The 18258-nt window shown below is 38.0% G+C and overlaps 4 protein-coding genes and 1 long non-coding RNA gene across 6 annotated transcripts; 2 read left to right on the top strand and 3 right to left on the bottom strand.

The window, feature by feature from the left end:
- Positions 1-1343: 1343 nt before the first annotated feature.
- On the top strand, positions 1344-3777 carry LOC124638000 (para-nitrobenzyl esterase-like). Its single transcript, XM_047174770.1, has 3 exons — positions 1344-1638; positions 1872-3148; positions 3416-3777. Exons 1-3 carry the CDS (start codon positions 1459-1461, stop codon positions 3624-3626), a joined length of 1668 nt encoding a protein of 555 aa, XP_047030726.1. The 5' UTR covers positions 1344-1458; the 3' UTR covers positions 3627-3777.
- Positions 3778-4797: 1020 nt separating this feature from the next.
- LOC124638007 (esterase FE4-like) lies at positions 4798-7212 on the bottom strand. 2 transcript variants are annotated; one of them, XM_047174782.1, is made up of 3 exons: positions 6782-7212; positions 5365-6620; positions 4798-5055 (listed from the first exon to the last, which is right to left on the bottom strand). In XM_047174782.1, the coding sequence occupies exons 1-3, from the start codon at positions 6980-6982 to the stop codon at positions 4869-4871; spliced, it is 1644 nt and encodes a 547-aa protein (XP_047030738.1). In that variant the 5' UTR covers positions 6983-7212; the 3' UTR covers positions 4798-4868. The 2 variants fall into 2 exon arrangements, with proteins under 2 accessions (XP_047030738.1, XP_047030745.1); XM_047174789.1 differs by having other exon boundaries at positions 5365-6607; positions 6782-6914.
- A 932-nt stretch (positions 7213-8144) lies between these two features.
- Positions 8145-10987, bottom strand: LOC124637583 (para-nitrobenzyl esterase-like). Its single transcript, XM_047174167.1, has 3 exons — positions 10014-10987; positions 8608-9887; positions 8145-8417 (listed from the first exon to the last, which is right to left on the bottom strand). The coding sequence occupies exons 1-3, from the start codon at positions 10191-10193 to the stop codon at positions 8234-8236; spliced, it is 1644 nt and encodes a 547-aa protein (XP_047030123.1). The 5' UTR covers positions 10194-10987; the 3' UTR covers positions 8145-8233.
- Positions 10988-12181: 1194 nt separating this feature from the next.
- Positions 12182-18137, bottom strand: LOC124637577 (para-nitrobenzyl esterase-like). Its single transcript, XM_047174156.1, has 4 exons — positions 17588-18137; positions 14747-14842; positions 12985-14234; positions 12182-12521 (listed from the first exon to the last, which is right to left on the bottom strand). Exons 1-4 carry the CDS (start codon positions 17669-17671, stop codon positions 12245-12247), a joined length of 1707 nt encoding a protein of 568 aa, XP_047030112.1. The 5' UTR covers positions 17672-18137; the 3' UTR covers positions 12182-12244.
- On the top strand, positions 14855-15996 carry LOC124637598. Its single transcript, XR_006985259.1, has 3 exons — positions 14855-15383; positions 15472-15611; positions 15748-15996. It is a non-coding gene; the product is annotated as an uncharacterized LOC124637598 (long non-coding RNA).
- Positions 18138-18258: the final 121 nt, after the last annotated feature.

Raw genomic sequence — 18258 nt, 5'->3', positions numbered from 1 at the left:
GGGTTAGCCCATAAGCAAACTAAGCAATTGCTTAGGGCATCAATGCAGTGCAATCATTACCCAAGTGGCCCCTATGTATTGAAAGATTGTGATTAACTTAAACTAACGCACTTAAATATCTATAACAATGTTTAAAGTCAGTAAAACACGTTATTTGGTGGGTTTCCCGTTGAAAAATTTTCATGAAGCATTGCGCGATGCGCGATTTTTTCCTTAGAGTTTTCATGAAGTAAACATATCATAAAAAGCCATAACGGACGTGCGCGAAAAATGTTTATTCGGAATTGAATGCCTCAACAATTAAACAAAGATAAAATGCGATATCTGACATGGAGCCGCAAGCGCAGCGAGCGCGAATTTTTTTGGGGATGCAAAGGGTGAAACAGTCAAAATTGATAGGAGACGACCAAAGCTAGGGCGGCTTTTTCCGAAATTTTATTGGTTTAATTTTGCCGCCCCCTAAATAGCATTTGCCCCACGCTACGCCACTGGTTGATCTTAAATCGTTTTTAAGAATCTTTAATTTTAAAAATGTCCTTTCAACAGATGTACCTAACTGAAACCGGCAGTATAAGTAATATTCTTAGCGCTATTGCTGTGTTCGGAAATATTGAAATCAAATCATTAGTAAAAAGATATTGTATTTTTTAAATATAACGTGATAACTCGCTAGATTTGCCGCCCCCTAGGACGTGCCGCCCGCGTGCTGTGCACGCGCTGCACGCCCGCTTACGGCGGGCCTGGTCATGATGAAAAAACTTGTCCTGTCAAGATGACCGACAAATTACGTTTATCTTAGTTAGCACGTCATAATCAATTACTTTAGCGTTACCTAACTTTTGTTTTCTATTGCGAAACACATTTAAAACAACATGCATCGAAGACACTTCTTACTGCCCTGTTCCCAAGTTACTTAGAGTCGGCACAAGTCGGCTGCAATAGATTCCATATCATGAATCATGGGAAAAAATAAGCAGAATTAGGAGTGCTAAACTTAGCTTAAAGAAGAGAGTAGATTCATAAAATTAAATAGTTGGAGATGAAGATAGGGCTACTTTTGGTCTGAGTATGGAAAGCAGTTCTTTAGAAACTCGGATAACAACAGCGAGGTGATTCCAAAAAGGTACTTATTTCTAATTATTTGCTAAAGATAAAGGAAAGGCCTGGGTGGAAACGAAATGGGGAGGCCTTTGCTCAGCAGTGAGACAGTTCAGACTAAAACAAAAGGAAAGGCCAAAAAAAAATAAGTAGAAAATATTACACCTTCCAATTGGTCGTTTGTTATTTTGTTATTTAATTTATCAATCACTATCGAATTATCTCATACGTGACTTACCAAAAACATAGATAATGTTCAGTATTATTGTAGACAGTTACTAACCACGCCTAACGTATTTTGAAGTAACGAAAAAAATATAGAAATAATACTTACTGGGGCTCGATGACCCATTTGAAACCATGAGGCGACTGTTGATAGTGTTATGTCTAGTAGTGTTAAGTAAAGGTGATGATAATGAGTGGCGGCAAGTGCGAACCGCGCAAGGACACGTGCGTGGGCGCAGGGACCCAGAAGGTGGACTGTACGCTTTTTATAATATACCCTACGCTATCGCTCCACGGGGAAGAGAAAGGTTTAAGGTAAGTCTTAATTTTCATGCAAAAATAATAATAGCTTTTAATATTTATCTAATCGATAGGAACTTATTTACTGTATATAGTAGAAACCAAAGTATCAAAACGGCTCAGATTAGATCAGAATGGAAAAATATAACCTCACAATTATAGAACACTTGGTATCCACTTCAAATAAGTATTTTAAGTAAAATAAAAAATATAACACGTTACATATACACGTATGTTTCAATTTTCAGGCACCTTACCCTCCACCAGTATGGCTACAACCTCTGGACGCTGTAGATAAAGGCATCATTTGTATGCAAAGTCCTTCACCATTCATAGACACCAAGTCTAAGACTATGCAGGAAGACTGTCTTATTGCGAATGTCTATGTCCCCGATACTGAGGATAAAAATCTACCAATCATAGTGTACGTCCATGGAGGGGCGTTTGAATTAGGATATGGAGACATGATAAAACCGACAAAATTAGTGAAGACTAAAAAAGTTATAGTTGTCAACTTCAATTATAGACTTGGAGTACATGGGTTCCTGTGCCTGGGCTCCAATACTGCTCCTGGCAACGCTGGTCTAAAGGACCAGGTGGCTTTACTTCGCTGGGTAAAAAAGAACATCGCTAATTTCGGCGGCAACCCAAATGACGTCACAATAGCAGGCTATAGTGCTGGTTCAGTGTCTGCAGATCTGTTGATGCTCTCCAAATCTGCTGAGGGTCTGTTTAACAAAGTGATTCTGGAAAGTGGTGCAAGCGTGGGCTCAATTGCAATTCAAATGGATCCTCTGGAAACCGCTAAAGCCTACGCAAAATTGTTGAACGTCAGTGACTTTGAAGACTTTCATGCCTTAGAAGAGTTTTATGCAACAGCTCCTTTAGATTCAATACTTTTGAGTACATTTTTACAAAGAAAAGATAGTACCGTTTTCTTCTCGCCGTGCATTGAACGCAAAGGAAAAGGGGCTTTTCTGGAAGATTCTCCAGTCAACATTATAAAGAACCGTAAATACAAAAAGGTTCCCATTTTGATTGGCACAAGCAACATGGAAGGATCATTGCATATACCTATTTTTGCAAAATGGAAAGACGGTTTAAATCAGAAATTTTCAGATTTCCTCCCAGCTGACTTGCAATTCGAAAACGATGAAGAAAGGGATGAGATTGGTAAAAAAGTAAAAGAATTTTATTTTGATGACAAGCCAATAGCTGAAGAAACTATTCTAAAGTCTCTTGAGTACTTCGGCGATCTTACTTTTGGCTATCCTACCTTAAAACACGTTAAACTACATGTAGAAGCCGGTCATGACCAAATATATTTGTATGAATATTCCTTTGTGGATGTCAGTACTCCTTATGTGCCGTTCACGGAGGTTCGTGGAGCTGGCCACTGTGCTCAGACTACGGCAGTACTTGATGGGGGCGGCCCTATGGTGCCCGATGAAAGTAATATATCTGAACAATACAAGCAAATTAAAGCCTCAATAAGAGAAATGTGGTTAAACTTCGCTACCAAAGGGTAAGAAACCATTAGGTATATTTCGTTTTTATTTATATATTCGTATGTAATAAGAAGAAAAAAACTAAGTCTACTTATGTAGCTCTTTTTCTTATCGATGGCAAAAATCATCCTCTTGGTCTAGCATAGTTTTTAATCGAGAAAAAAGACATAAGATCATGTATGTATTCATACGTACCGTTGCGTTGGTTATAATAGTCTTTCGGCACGTATAGATATGTAGATAGTTTTAAAGTATAATACAACAAAGAAAATAACATGTTTCAGAAAACCTGTACCAGAGGGATCAAACCTACCTGCGTGGCCCGTGGCGAATGAAAATGGAACCCCATACATGTCCATAGGAGATGCCATAGAACTGGGTGATGGAGTATACCTTGGGAAACGTGGACAATTCTGGGAAGACATCTACCAGAAATATTATAAAGCGCCGGTGCCTCCACCGCAGCCGCCACCGGAGAAACACACAGAACTATGAACAAATTAACAACTTTATGAACGTAAAGATAATGACCAGGTTACACTATTGTCCGGCACAGTGATTCACATAATGTTTCTTTTGATCTAATCGCTTCAGCAAACAGTAACAAATTGCGTGCGAATAAGTATTTTAAATGTCTGCGAAATGACGAATGAGTTTTTGTTCGTAAACAATTTAGATGGAATTACACTATAAGAGCTACGAGGAAAAGATGAAAAAAAGATGAAATAAAATAACATACAGTAAAAACTGTACTTTGGCGGTCTGGTTAAGAAGAATTAAGTAGCACCATATCCAAATGAGTCTAACCTTGACTTCAGAAAAACAATCATATTGTAACAATGCCTATTGTAATGTCTAGCACATCGTCGTACCCATTAAGATAAAAATCTCAATTTTTATGTAATGTTTTTTAAAGTATCAGTTTTTAACTTTTAACGTGGTACTAGCCTACTATGTAGTACTAGTGGGTAGAATTTCGGAAACGTGAAAGGGCTTGAATCTTTGTTGCATCTATTTCTGAAATAAAATTTTATGGTAAATAATCTGTAACTCCCATGCTGAATCGGGTTTGCTTCTTCGATCTTTTACTAATAGGAGCTTTAGAGGATACATGTAACAGAAACCTGATCCAACAGACACACTGTCATCCGTCAAATCACTGCTATTCTAAAATTAGTAGGCGTTGTGCAGATCGGTCACTGTCAAATCATTTTATTTTATACTAGCTTTCCGCCCGCGGCTTAGCCCGCATCGAGGTCGATTATATCGCGTTTCCAAGAGAACTCTTCAAAAGTCCGGGATAAAAACTATCCTATGTTCTTTCTCAAGGTCAACCCTACTCTGTACCAAATTTTATTAAAATCCGTTCAGTGGTTTAGACGTGAAAGCGTAACAGACAGACAGAGTTGCCTTCGCATTTATTATTTCAGTAGGGATACGCTTTTACAAGCACTTGTGAACGTCAAAAATATAAATAAGTTTGATTCTAGTTGTCCAATGTAGCTTCCTATGGAGAAGAACGGGCAAGTAACTCCATGGCCTGAACTCGTAGTCGTTCATATTGCTATTGTTGTGTAAGGTTATGTAAGAAGGAGGACTTTCTTGCCCTTATTCCTTTTTACATAAAGAAGTGAACTGAACAAGAAGATAAAAATAAAAGCCTGTCTTACTCTCAGGTGCGTCCTTCAACGCAATTTATTTCATTCTACACTATAACTTCAACTATACACATACTTATTAGTGCCCTAACTGGGGCGGTACCGGTGCCCGATAATGTCTATCGTAGAGATCATTCCAGAACTGTGCTCGCTTCTCCAAGAATGCTCCAGCCAGCTGCAGTGGTTGGTTCAGAATCATATATGGACTGCCATCTGCACCTACAGTCGGCCAAGCGGGCAAGGACGATCCATTCAACACAGGCATTCTGGAAAATTCAGATTAAATTGATGAGTTCAAGAGATCGGAAAATAATACTTTACTTCTATCACACTATGTAGGTAATAATAATGAGTCAGAAACTGTGTGCCTCTATGACTAACATAAAAAACTGTTCGTGAACGTGTTTTGCAATGCTAACTTATCTGCTTAAATAACTATTCATTAATGCGAACTATATATAAACTTAAAGTGACGTTAAACTCTCTTCATTTTGTAACTGGACAAACATTATAGGATATTAGCAATATCGCAGGTCTTCAGAATTTTGGTTGAAATATTAATAAATGCTACTCACCCATGGACAGCAAAGTTGGTCCATAATTCCCTCATCGTGGCTTTCATTTGTTGGTATTCCACCGACAATGTACTCTCGTCACTGGTTACGTCGAATATGGCGACAGATTGAGCACAATGCCCAGCACCACGCACCTTCGTGTATGGAACAAACGGAGTACTCTCATCCACAAAAGAATATTGATATAAATAAATTTGATCATGTCCAGATTCTATGAGCAACTGCACTGTTCTCAAAGTAGGATAATTGAACATTACATCTCCGAAGTATTGAATGTACGACAATATTGTGTCTTCGCTGACCGGCTGGTCACCAAAATAAAGTTCTTTAACTTTTTTAGCCGTCTCTTTCTTCTCTTCTATATTGTCAAATTGCAAATCACCTGGCAAGAACTCCGAAAAATTTTCGTTCATAGCCATTTCCCACCTTTTAAATTTGTTTTTTTCGAGCAACCCTTCCATATTGCTCGTCCCAATTAAAATAGGAACTTTTCTATAATTGCCACTTTTGATTATATTGTACGGCGAATCATCCAAAAAACTTTGTTCACTAGTTTGGCGTTCAATACACGGTGAATGGAATAGTGTAGAATCCTTTCTTTGGGCACTGTGAAATAATGACTGTAGAGGAGTGTTTTTATAAAAGTCTTCTAATGCGGCCAAATCATCTACATTTGTAAAGTTTAACGTTTTAGCCCAATCCTTAGCATATTCAAGTGGATCTAACTGAACCGCAAGAGAGGATACGGCAGCTCCACTTTCCGGGACTACTTTCCTAAAAAGCCCTTCTGTTGTCTTTGACAACATCAGCAAAAGAGTTGATATTGACCCTGCGCTGCCGCCCGTCACTGTGACGTCATCAGGATTGCCTCCAAAGCTAGCGATGTTCTCCTTCACCCAGCGGAGTAGTGCCACTTGGTCCTTCAATCCAGCGTTGCCGGGAACATCGTTTGTGCCCAGACACAGGAACCCATGTACTCCAAGTCGGTAATTAAAGTTGACTGCAATTACTTTCTTAGTTTTTACTAAGTATTTAGGTGCCAGAACAGCCCCGTATCCAAGTTCAAATCCTCCTCCATGTATGCTTACTATTACAGGCAGATCTTTCTCATCAGTGTCCGGAACGAATATGTTCGCAATGAGACAATCCTCCTGCATCGTTAAAGACTTTGTGGGTTTTGTTGGAATCTGCATACAAATGACACCTTTGTCGACTGCTTCCCGTGGTTGCTCCCATACTGGACCTGGAAGCGGAGCCTGAAATTTATCAAATTCCAAGTAGTAGGCAGCTGCAATACCTCAAATGAGTGAGTTATAGTATAACTAAAGTACAATATTCACAAATTGAGATAAAAAATGTAATCATGAGTTGGAAATGATTCAGTGCTGTAATGGTAAATAAGGAAAATGTGAAGTACCTTAAACCGGTCCGGTCCGGATGGCACGGTGGCATACGGTATATTATAGAAGGCGTACAGTCCAAAGGCCGGGTCCTTGCGTCCGAGCAAGTCTCCTTGTGCAATATGTACTTTCCGCCACTCACCCTCATCGCAATTAGTGAAAGCGGCCACTGATAAAACTATCAATATTGGAATCGTCACCAAATACATTATTTTCATGATTACTATCAGAAGTTTGGCGGAACAGCCGAAGTGCAGATAGAGACTGGCCTTCAACAATATATATATCTACTGCTCTTCATGTCCCCCGCTTCACCGCTTGCCCCGCACTCAGCTTTGAACAAGGCAACCACAAGAGCGCGCGCACACTAAAAACTTAATGGGCCGACAATTGATATGGGTTCATAAATCAGTATGAAGATGAATGGAAGTACACACCTTACAAAGATCAGGTATTTGTTAGGTATCAGACCAACTAAAAACTTTGAATTTACGATTTTCTAAATAAAATATTTTTTCAATCGACAAAATCGACAGTCAGCCGACTAAAAGTTTGTAGTGTGCGCGCGTTCTTAGTCACTAACAATAATGATAATAATGACACCACACTGTTAAAATGTTTAATACATAAACATTCAGGCAAAAAAACGTAACCTTTTTTGGAAAGAGTGGTTTTTTTATTAACATCTCGGTTTATTTTAAGAACATCACATACTTTTTCGTCATCAAATTCAGAGAATGAGTCATAAAATTCATCATCAAATACTTAGGTAAATAAAAGTTTTATAAATATAGTTTTATAAAACTTTTGAGCTCATTCTTAAGCTTCAGGCTCAGATTCAGGTGCAGGAGATAGCTTCACTCCTGACCTCGATAATAATCGTCCTGTACAGCATCCCAGAAAGAAGCCCTACAGAAAGTCGGCATTAATTTCTATTAGTGGGTCCAGCCACCTTAGTTGCCTGACATAGTTGGCACGAAGCATTTAGTTGCTCAACTAACAGATTGTGTGCCGTCGGTGTGTACGATTGATAGAGGTACGAACTTTGACTGGTTTCGAAAGATATCATAACACAACTGATTAAACCAACACAGCTGTCCGGCAAATCTCTGCTGTTCTAAAAATGGTAGGCGTTATGTACATCGGCTTGAATTCATACGACAAATTCGTTCAAGCGTTCAATGATGACGTGAGTTGAGGAAACAAGGTACTACTTACATTGGTACTTTTTGTCGTGTGAGAAGATGTGGGTGTCGATAGTTTATGAATTCAACAGACAAAGGAAACTAAGAGGAAGAAATGACTAAAGGACAGTGGAGAAATAACAGACAGGAAAACAGTGAAGGATACGCAAAGATTAGGGAAAATCAAAGCCTTTTCGACACACGCAGAAGTTATGACACATTTTATTTAACCACATTCTTAAAAACTACGTCCTAATCTTATGATCACAGCTCTAAGTGGTCTAACTAATGCTGAGCTGACGGCACCGGTTGCAGATAATATCTTTCGTAGATATCAAACCAAAATTTTGCCCTCTTCTCCATGAATGTTCCACCCAGCTGGACTGGTTGTTTTAGAGACATATGCGGACTGCCATCTGCACCTGCTGCCGGCCAAGCGGGCAAGGATGATCCATGCAATACAGGCGTTCTAAAAAATAATAATTTATTTAACTTAGAAGCTATGCGTATCATAATCATTTCATAAATATAAGAATTTAAAGTAATAAAAAATCTCTCTAGGTATTCTGTCACCAACCTATTGGTTACTGGAAATATCATGGGACCAAATCGCAATTAGGTCTAAAGATTTAGTTTAAACTTTAACAAATGCAACTTACCCATGTACAGCGAAGTTGTACCACATGTCCCTGATAGTGGATTTCATTTGTTTGTATTCCACCGTCAAATTGCTTTCGTCATTGGTTACGAAAGGAACTCCGTCGAGTACGGCAGCCGTTTGAGCACAATGCCCAGCACCACGTACCTTCGTGAAAGGTACAAACGGAGTACTCTCATCCACAAAAGAGTACTGATATAAATATATTTGATCATGGCCAGATTCTACGTGTAGCTTGACTGATCTCAAAGTAGGAAAATTGAACATAATGTCGCCGAGGTATTCAACATAAGTTAATATTGTGTCTTCACCGACCTGCTGGTCACCAAAATAGAATTCTTTAACTTTCTTAGCTATTTCTTCCTTTTCCTCTTTATCGACAAATTGCAAATCAGCGGGCAGAAAATCTGAAAACTTTTCATTCATAGCAACTTTCCAGGTTTCCAAATTGTGTATTTGTACTAATCCTTCCATATTGCTAGTCCCAATTAATAAAGGAACTTTTCTGTAATTACCACTTTTGATTACATTGTACGGTGAATCATCTAGAACACTTTGTTCACTAGTTTTGCTTTCAATACACGGCGCGTGTAACAAAACAGAATCTGTTCTTAAGGTGAGTGTACTAACGAGCAATGACTCTAATGGAGTATTTTTATAAAAGTCTTCCAATGCATTAAAATCTTCAATATTAGTAAAGTTTAACATTTGAGCGTAAATCTTAGCATCTTCAAGTGGATCCAACTGAACCGAAAGAGAGGACACGGCTGCTCCACTTTCTGGGATTACTTTATTGAAAAGTCCTTCTGCTGTCTTTGACAACATCAACAAATGAGTTGATATAGACCCTGCGCTGCCGCCAGTCAGTGTGACGTCATCAGGATTGCCTCCAAAGCTAGCGATATTCTTCTTCACCCAGCGGAGTAGTGCCACTTGGTCCTTCAATCCAGCGTTGCCAGGAACATCGTTCGTGCCCAGACACAGGAACCCATGTACTCCAAGTCGGTAATTAAAGTTGACTACAATTACTTTTTTAGTTTGTACTAAGTACTTAGGTGACACCATGGCCCCATAACCAATTTCAAATCCTCCTCCATGTATGTTTACTATTACGGGTAAACGTTTCTCATCAGTGTCCGGGACGAATATATTCGCAACGAGACAATCCTCTTGCACTGTTTTAGACTTTATGTCTATGAATTTTGTCGGAGCCTGCATACAAATGACACCTTTATCGACTGCTTCCAATGGTTGCACCCATACTGGTCCCGGGAGCGGAGCCTAAAATAGTTTCAATTTTCAACGTAGTAACTATGATTCTACGAGTAAAACAGCTGCAATATTTAATATTTTTGACATCTAATTTAAAAAAATAGGAATATTGTAAACAAGGAAAATGTGAAGTACCTTAAACCGGTCCGGTCCGGATGGCACGCTGGCGTACGGAATATTATAAAAGGCGTACAGTCCAAAGGCCGGGTCCTTGCGTCCGAGCAAATCTCCTTGTGCAATATGTACTTTCCGCAACTGACCCTCATCGCAATTAGTTAAAGCCACCACTGATAGAACTATCAATATGAGATTCATCACTAATTTATCATCTAGGTTGATTTAACAATGAAGGTCCGAAATTTTGTGCAAGTGCAAGGTGCAGACTGTTATCGTTGTCAATAGCGGCTCAACCTCTCCCTGCCCCGCACTCCGCCGCTTGCACCTCGCACTCTGCAAGGCTGCCATTGGTCATTGCACTTCAATCACCATGCCGTATAAATACTTTATATAGTTCTTCAAACTTTGAGGCTGTGACCAAGGAACTTCATCATTTTTTTTTGGATTGTAATTTTTCAACTTTGAAGTTGAAATCGTTTTCGTCATTGTTTTAATTTGTGATTTCATGTTATGAAATGATGCTCGTGTGCACGTGCGTACCTTAAGCTTAATTATCATGCCAGATACCTTCCACTGGCTTAAATAAAACTTCTATTATTAGCTGGAGATATGCACCGAATATGCTCGATAAGATACAGTCAGGCCCGCCGTAAGCGGGCGAGCAGCGCGTGCACAGCACGCGGGCGGCACGTCCTAGGGGGCGGCAAATCTAGCGAGTTATCACGTAATATTTAAAAAATACAATATCTTTTTACTAATGATTTGATTTCAATATTTCCGAACACAGCAATAGCGCTAAGAATAGTACTTACACTGCCAGTTTCAGTTAGGTACATCTGTTGAAAGGACACTTTCAAAATTGAAGATTCTTAACCAGTGGCGTAGCGTGCGGCAAATGCTATTTAGGGGCAAAATTAAACCAATAAAATTTCAGAAAAAGCCGCCCTAGCTTGGGTCGTCTCCTATCAATTTTGACTGTTTCACCCTTTGCATCCCCAAAAAAATTCGCGCTCGCTGCGCTTGCGGCTCCATGTCAGGTATCGCATTTTATCTTTGTTTAATTGTTGAGGCATTCAATTCCGAAAAACATTTTTCGCGCACGTCCGTTATGGCTTTTTATGATATGTTTAGTTCATGAAAACTCTAAGGAAAAAATCGCGCTCGCTTCGCTCGCGGCTTGCACTTCACTTCTATTCATATCTTACTTTTTGACTTTGCTTTGTTAATTTACAGTGGTTTTTATTTGTTTTGTGTCCTTATACTAAAAAATTTTCGCGCTCGCTCCGCTAGCGCTTCCTTACATACGTAATGTATCTTATAAGTTGACTTTTCAACGGGAAACCCACCAAATAACATATTTTACTGACTTTAAACATTGTTATAGATATTTAAGAGCGCTAGTTTAAGTTAATTACAATCTTTCAATACATAGGGGCCACTTGGGTAATGATTGCACTCACGGAGGAGAAAATACATTGCACTGCATTGATGCCCTTAGCAACTTAGTTTGCTTATGGGCTAACCCAGGACTGCTTAGGTTACCTACTCTGAACATTTCAAGTAAATAAAAAGTTATGTGTTATGTATTGCAATAGTTATTTATCCAAAAGTAGGTGGGTTTTCTGCAATCAGAGCGGTGCATGTACGGGGAGGGGGGTCCGGACTCCCAGGATCCGACCCCCCCCCCCTTTAATATTTTTTGACAAAACGTATGTAGTCGTAGGGCGGCATAATCAGTTTTGCACGCGGGCGAACAAACAGCTAGCGGCGGGCCTGGATACAGTGCACACCTACCTGCTGGTTTTGTAAACAAGTCCCTGATAAATTAATAATGCATCGAGTGTAGAAATCTGTTTTGATAAGTCGATGGTAGATAATGTCAATCATAAGCACCATTTAGTACACCTACGCCGAAACAAAACCTGTATTACCTCGATCCCTATCACTAGGACATAATAAATACATCACACCTACATTAGCTACACTAGCTGTATAGGATAAATCAGTTATCTATGCATTAACAAGAAATAATATATATACCTCAAGTTAAACAATTTAATACACTTATCTTTTATCTAAATATTACTTAATAATCCGTATAACTTCAAGACAAAGATCTTAATTAAACCTATTTTGACAAGCACGATAGTACAACTTCCTGAGTAAAGAGATTAAAAATCGATATATAACAATAAAATTAGTTTAATCGGTAACATAAAACTTAAATCCTAAACAGGCACGAACAAGTTTTACAAAGCTAAATGAATAGTTAATATTACAGCTACATATAAAATATTTGAGATCATTTGTGTGACGGCGCCGTCAGTTGCAGGTTCAGATTCAGGTTCTGGAGAAGGTATTACAGGGCCTCGATAGTATTCGTCGTATATAGCATCCCAGAAATCAGCCCTACCCTCTAGAATGTCATCCTTCAGTTGTATAACTGGACCCAATGACAGGTGTGGAGACCTGGCAGAGTTAGCGGGGACCCACGTTGGTAAACTTAAGTTGCTTGACGATGGAGAACTGAAATCAAAACAAACATGCAAACTTAGCTAAGAAACTCTAACAAATGGATACAAAAAAATACACTTACATGAAATGGGTGACTTGATTGAGATAAGCATTGTAATGGAAATTAGGTGGCTTCTAGATACGGTTATAATACTTTTGCGAATGCGCAAAGAAACTTCATCAAGACATGCGTGGACCTGTACGAAACCGCTTATTTACCTCTCTAAATATGGGAGCCCTTTACCTCTAGCTGATGCATAATTTTATTTATAAGCAGATTTGGTATACCTATACATGATGACTATATAATTCAGATAATATATTTTCGCAGAATATCTACTTATGACACAGTATTTTGGTTTCATAATCAGATTTGATCGGCTCAATCAATCAAAGAATTATTAAAAAAATAAAAGATTGCAAAATTAAAAAAATATATATATCACAATGAAAAGTAAATATTTTTCTTTCTTACCCGTTCTTTATGAAACTAATCCAATATTCTCTAAGAAGGTGTTGCATGCGCTTGAATTCGTCAGTTCTGTGAGAAACATCGTGATCCATGACCGCGACAAATTGATGGCAGTGATCCGCCCCTCGAACTTGTGTATGCGGAAAGCTCGGCGTATCTTCATCCACAAATGAGTACTCAAATAGATAAATTGTATCACCGAGAGCTTCCACCCTGCTTGATAGAGATCGTAACATGGGATATGAAAATAACACATCCGTAAAATATAGTATATACGACACAATATTTTCTTCACTCACGGGATCGTTTCCAAAATAGAACTGTTTTACTTTCTGTGCAACTTCTTCTTTTACTTCTTCGCTTTCAAAGTGCAACTCAGCTGGTAAAAAGTCTGAGAATTTATCATTCATTCGAACTTTCCAGTCATCAAAGGATGGTAGTCTCATGGCGCCTTCCATATTAGTAAATCCATACAGTAAAGGTACCTTTGTATAATTGCCTCCAGTTTTGATATTCATTGGTGAATCCATAATTACTCTTTCTTGACCAATGTCTCTTTCTACACACGGAGCAAACCGAGTCGTAACATCGGGATTGTTAATAATTTGATCAACACGAGACGTTAACAGTTGAAATGAAGCGGTTCTGTAGAATTCTTCTAACTTATCCAAATCATCAACGTCATTAAAATTCAACACCTTTGCGTAATCTTTAGCATTTTGAATAGCATCGATTTGTGTACCTGTAGCGCCCGTACTAATGCCACTTTCCAAGATAGCTTTTTTAAACAAGCCTTGCGTGAGACTAGAAATGGTTAGGAAGTCTACGGATCCAGATCCAGCGCTGCAACCAGCTAGTGTTACATCATCAGGATTACCTCCGAAGCTGGCGATGTTTCTGTTCACCCAGCGAAGCAAAGCCACCTGATCCTTGAGTCCAGCATTGCCGGGAGCTCCGTCAGTACCCAGACATAAAAATCCATGCACACCGAGCCTATAGTTAAATGTAACTAAAATCAGATGCTTTTCCCTTACAAAGTTCTGAAAGTTTTCTGCTAAGCCGTGTCCCAGCTGATAAGCTCCTCCGTGTACCACTACTAGGACAGGTAGATTAGTAGCTTCTGCATTAGGGACAAACACATTGGCAACCAGGCAGTCTTCTTGCATTTGCAAGGTTCCAAAGGGCTGTGGGCATATTATATTCCGGTTCACAGCATCGAAAGTCGATAGAAATACTGGTGGTGGAAGAGGAGCCTGAAAAAATATACAAAAAAAATTTTTTTTTGCTGAAATTGCAATCCACGTTTATGATTAGATAGACAAATAACTCGAAACCAGATACAACAAGAAGGACCTAATTCAGATCAGTGTTATCTTTATTGAATTATCAAGTATCTTCGTACGTTAACATAATATTTATTAGACGGCCATAATACGATTACAATTCATTGATACCAATTATTGCCTACTAGAAAAAGCTATCTTCAATTTGACTGTTCGAATTAACGAATACAGACACATTATAAAATTTGACCTTATTATGCTCTCCAAATTTCAATGAGGTTTAAGATCAAAAACGGATTCCTTTGTCAATTAATGTTTTAATATAATTATATTTTATTTGTGTAACGTATGTGGGTAAATCAATTAACCCACTTACTCAATAGGGTTAATTGCAGCATATTATATCAGTTCAACTTTTAAATGAACAAATAATAGAGCAACTGGTATAATTATTATTTACTAATATGAAGATCGACACTTACCTTAAATCTATCCGTCCCTGTAGGCGCAGTAGCATATGGTATGTTATAGAAGCTGTAATAAGTACGATCAGGGTGCAAGTATCCTCGGACCGGACCCTGGGGGTCTACTCTAATTCACCGAAAAACGAAGTTTCGTACGAAATTTCGCGAACTTCTTACCACGGTTCCATTTCGTTCCGAAATTTCGTACGAACGAAGATTGTTTGACGTTTATTGTCTATAAACCTACTCTAATTCGAAATGCTACGAACGAATATTTGAGTTTGACAGACGAAACTTCGGAATTTTAACCTCAAATTCAACGAAACCAAAAGAGTTATCGTTTGATTTTCGTGTTACTTTTCGTTTTGTGAATTTTGTGTGAAAATTATTGGCAAAGGCTACAATAATGCTTTTAATCAAAGCAGCTTTACGTGAAGATCATGCAGAGCGAAGAAGGAACCGGCAGTGCTTGCGCAATCAATTAAATATTAGCGAAATTCCCGACGTAGAGTTTGTAGGAAATCACAGACTCAGTCGGCAATTTTTCGAAGGGTTGTGCCAGGAATTCGTGCCTTTATAACCTCCAAACAATGCACATTGCAATTGCTAGACCTTCTGGAATCGAAAATATTTCCATTCTCTTAACACCCAAGTTGTAAGTATAAGAACTAAACATTAATGATTTAATTGAGGCATTGACTGTTGTTTATTATGATGCTGATCAATCCTTTATTATTTTCCAGATATTATGTGACAGCGATACTATATAACAAATGTGGATGTGTCATTTGGTGGAGCAACACACATGATGCTTATATTTGGAGAGAGTGTGATATTAGAAGCCACTTGGAGGGTCTCCAGAATGAAACAGTTTATCTGTTAGGTATGTTTAACTTTATTGCATTTTGAATATATTTGTACAAGTTGGGACAAAAGCGGTACCCCAAACTTTCACATTTATATTATTAATATTGTGTAGTAGTGTTATTCACATATTTTCATATACATGTGTATTTTAGGTGACTCTGGGTATTCTCTCTAAGGGAGCATATGATGACACCGATAGATAAAGCTGTTGAAGATTCTCTTGAAGGCAGATACAACTTTGCAGAGCTTTGTTAGTGCACATTTTGGAAAGGAATAGGTAGGACAAAGTTCTACTCAAGCACATCATAACATGCTCCAGAAAATATGTATGTTTATTGATTTTAAGTATTTGACATGATGTTATTTATTTCCTTTAGAGTTTAATAAAAGAATAAATTATATGCTTAAAGTTTTATTTACTATTACCCTGTTTAAACATTACAAATTAATAACAAAGAAATATTAAACACAATTAATGACTAACAAAACACTAACAAAATCTTAATTCCTATCCACATATTCCCTTATTGTGTTATGCAGCTGCAACAGGGTAGGACTGATGCCTGCCAATTCACCCCTGATGCCTGCAAGCTCTGCGTTTTGCACCGTCTCTCTCTGTGCACGCTCCTCTTCATATTGATACAATCTGCTTCTTACACCTGTGCTGGCACATCCTCTGTAATCTCCTAGTAGTAGGCAGTCTCCTTGTAGAGTGTGTATGTCGAGAGGCTGCAAAACAACATTCCAATTTTAGTCAATAGCTCAGAACAACAGTGTAAACAAAATATGGCTAAGACACTTGAACGGGTTAAGTAACAACAAAAAGTTCTCAACTCAACACTTGACCCATTTAATACCATATGTAAACATAATAAAAAAGATGCAATCATTATTCAATAGTATAATGTTAATCTGTATTCTTTATGAAGAGTATTTCTTATAAATACACTAAAAAAAATGTTATCTATATTGTGCACAATTTATTTACAATAGCATTACTCAATATACCACAGTAAAATACTTACAAGGTGTGAAAGTCGGCATTTTTGTGTCAATGGTGGTGGTACTTAGGCAGCTTTTACAGCTGGACTCTCAGGTTATCTTCCTGGCTGGGTTCAACTATTCAATCTCCCGCGAGCTAAATCTCTATGTTCGTCCAGGAAATTGAGAACGGTTTCGATTTGTTGAGGATTTGCCGAACCCCGTATATGGAGCCATTTTAAACTGAAAATATAAATGATTAGTATTGGAAAAGGCAATGGTGTTAGAGCGAAACCAAATATTGCATTTGTTTAATATGATATCTACTCACGAAGTTTTTAAATCCAAAACAAAACTTGTTGTGAACCAAAATACAGCAGACGTACGTAGAAGTCGGAGTACGTAAAGTACGACATAATACTTCCTTAGGGAACTCGTACCTTGGCATAAAGCACTTGGAAACATGATTTATTAAATACGACACTTGAGAAACACACTTCAGAAAACTTATCAAAGTATTCAAACAAAAAATCTTAAGTCGACTTGTTATGATTAGATTGTATTATGTAGCTATTTTTGGTTGTCATCCGTGATTACCCATTTTTGGCATGAAATAGTACTCTTCAAATTAGTTGGTTAGCAATGACTGTCAAAGGGTTTTTTATAGTGTCGAGTCGAAAGTAGTTGAAAATATATTTTTTGCCTGAAAGTTTAGATTGTTTGCATGAATATTACAAGAAATATGAAATGAATCACATTTATAATGTTACATGAATAAGTAAAGCTGAAAAGTTTAATAATTTCAAGTTAAAGTAAAAACCGTAACTTAGTTTAGTCGACATCATAAAAGCCCCACACAATATCATAGATTCCATTCGTTCACGAAAATTGTCTATGGTTCCGAACTTCGTATGCGCATCCGAAAATGAAATAGAGTAGGGTCACTAACGAAACTTCGTTTGAATTTCGTTCGATATCGAAGTTTCGTTTCGTTGAATTAGAGTAGACCCCCTGATCGATGTTCACAATGCGCCAATCTTCGGCACATGCCACGACCACGAGACTACATATTAAGAACACTGCACACCTCCACATATTGACTCCACAAGAGCAAATAGGTATTTGGTGATTATTGTGTCAATTATGTGTAGTAGTGCTTTTAATTCCGCCTATCGCTTATATAGGGGAGATAAAATCTACCAATCAGTGACGTAATTAGAGGGCTAGTACGTGAATTTTATATTTTACGTTTTCATGATTTGCTAGATAATAGTTATTGTATTACAAGTGAGCGAAGATGTTTTTTCTGCGAGTGCAGAGCCATGTTTGAACGGCAAGCGTAGCGAGTGATTCTAGTGTAGAACCCTGAGCATTTAGATGGATTCAAAAATTTACATTTACTTTTTGTTCGCGATTTCGAAATTCAAAAATTATTTGCTAAAACACAAAGCAGTCGAAAATTCTGCTATTACATACCTGATCTACCTAATAAAAGTCAGAAAGTAGTGAGCACCTTAGAAGTAACTCTATACAAAACACATCTATACCATATCATAGTATCTACTTACCCAACCCAATCGAATTATACTTACTTTCCTAAAACAAATGAAAGCTCTTCTTTTACGGAATGATTGTCACGTAACGCTGGGATATAAACTGTTGAAAAATATAACCTTGCTGCA

The sequence above is a fragment of the Helicoverpa zea genome, chromosome 2 (genome assembly GCF_022581195.2).
Source record: "Helicoverpa zea isolate HzStark_Cry1AcR chromosome 2, ilHelZeax1.1, whole genome shotgun sequence".
Classification (NCBI taxonomy): domain Eukaryota; kingdom Metazoa; phylum Arthropoda; class Insecta; order Lepidoptera; family Noctuidae; genus Helicoverpa; species Helicoverpa zea.
Note: the sequence above shows the minus strand (reverse complement) of the source record. Positions and strands in the feature narration are given on the sequence as shown.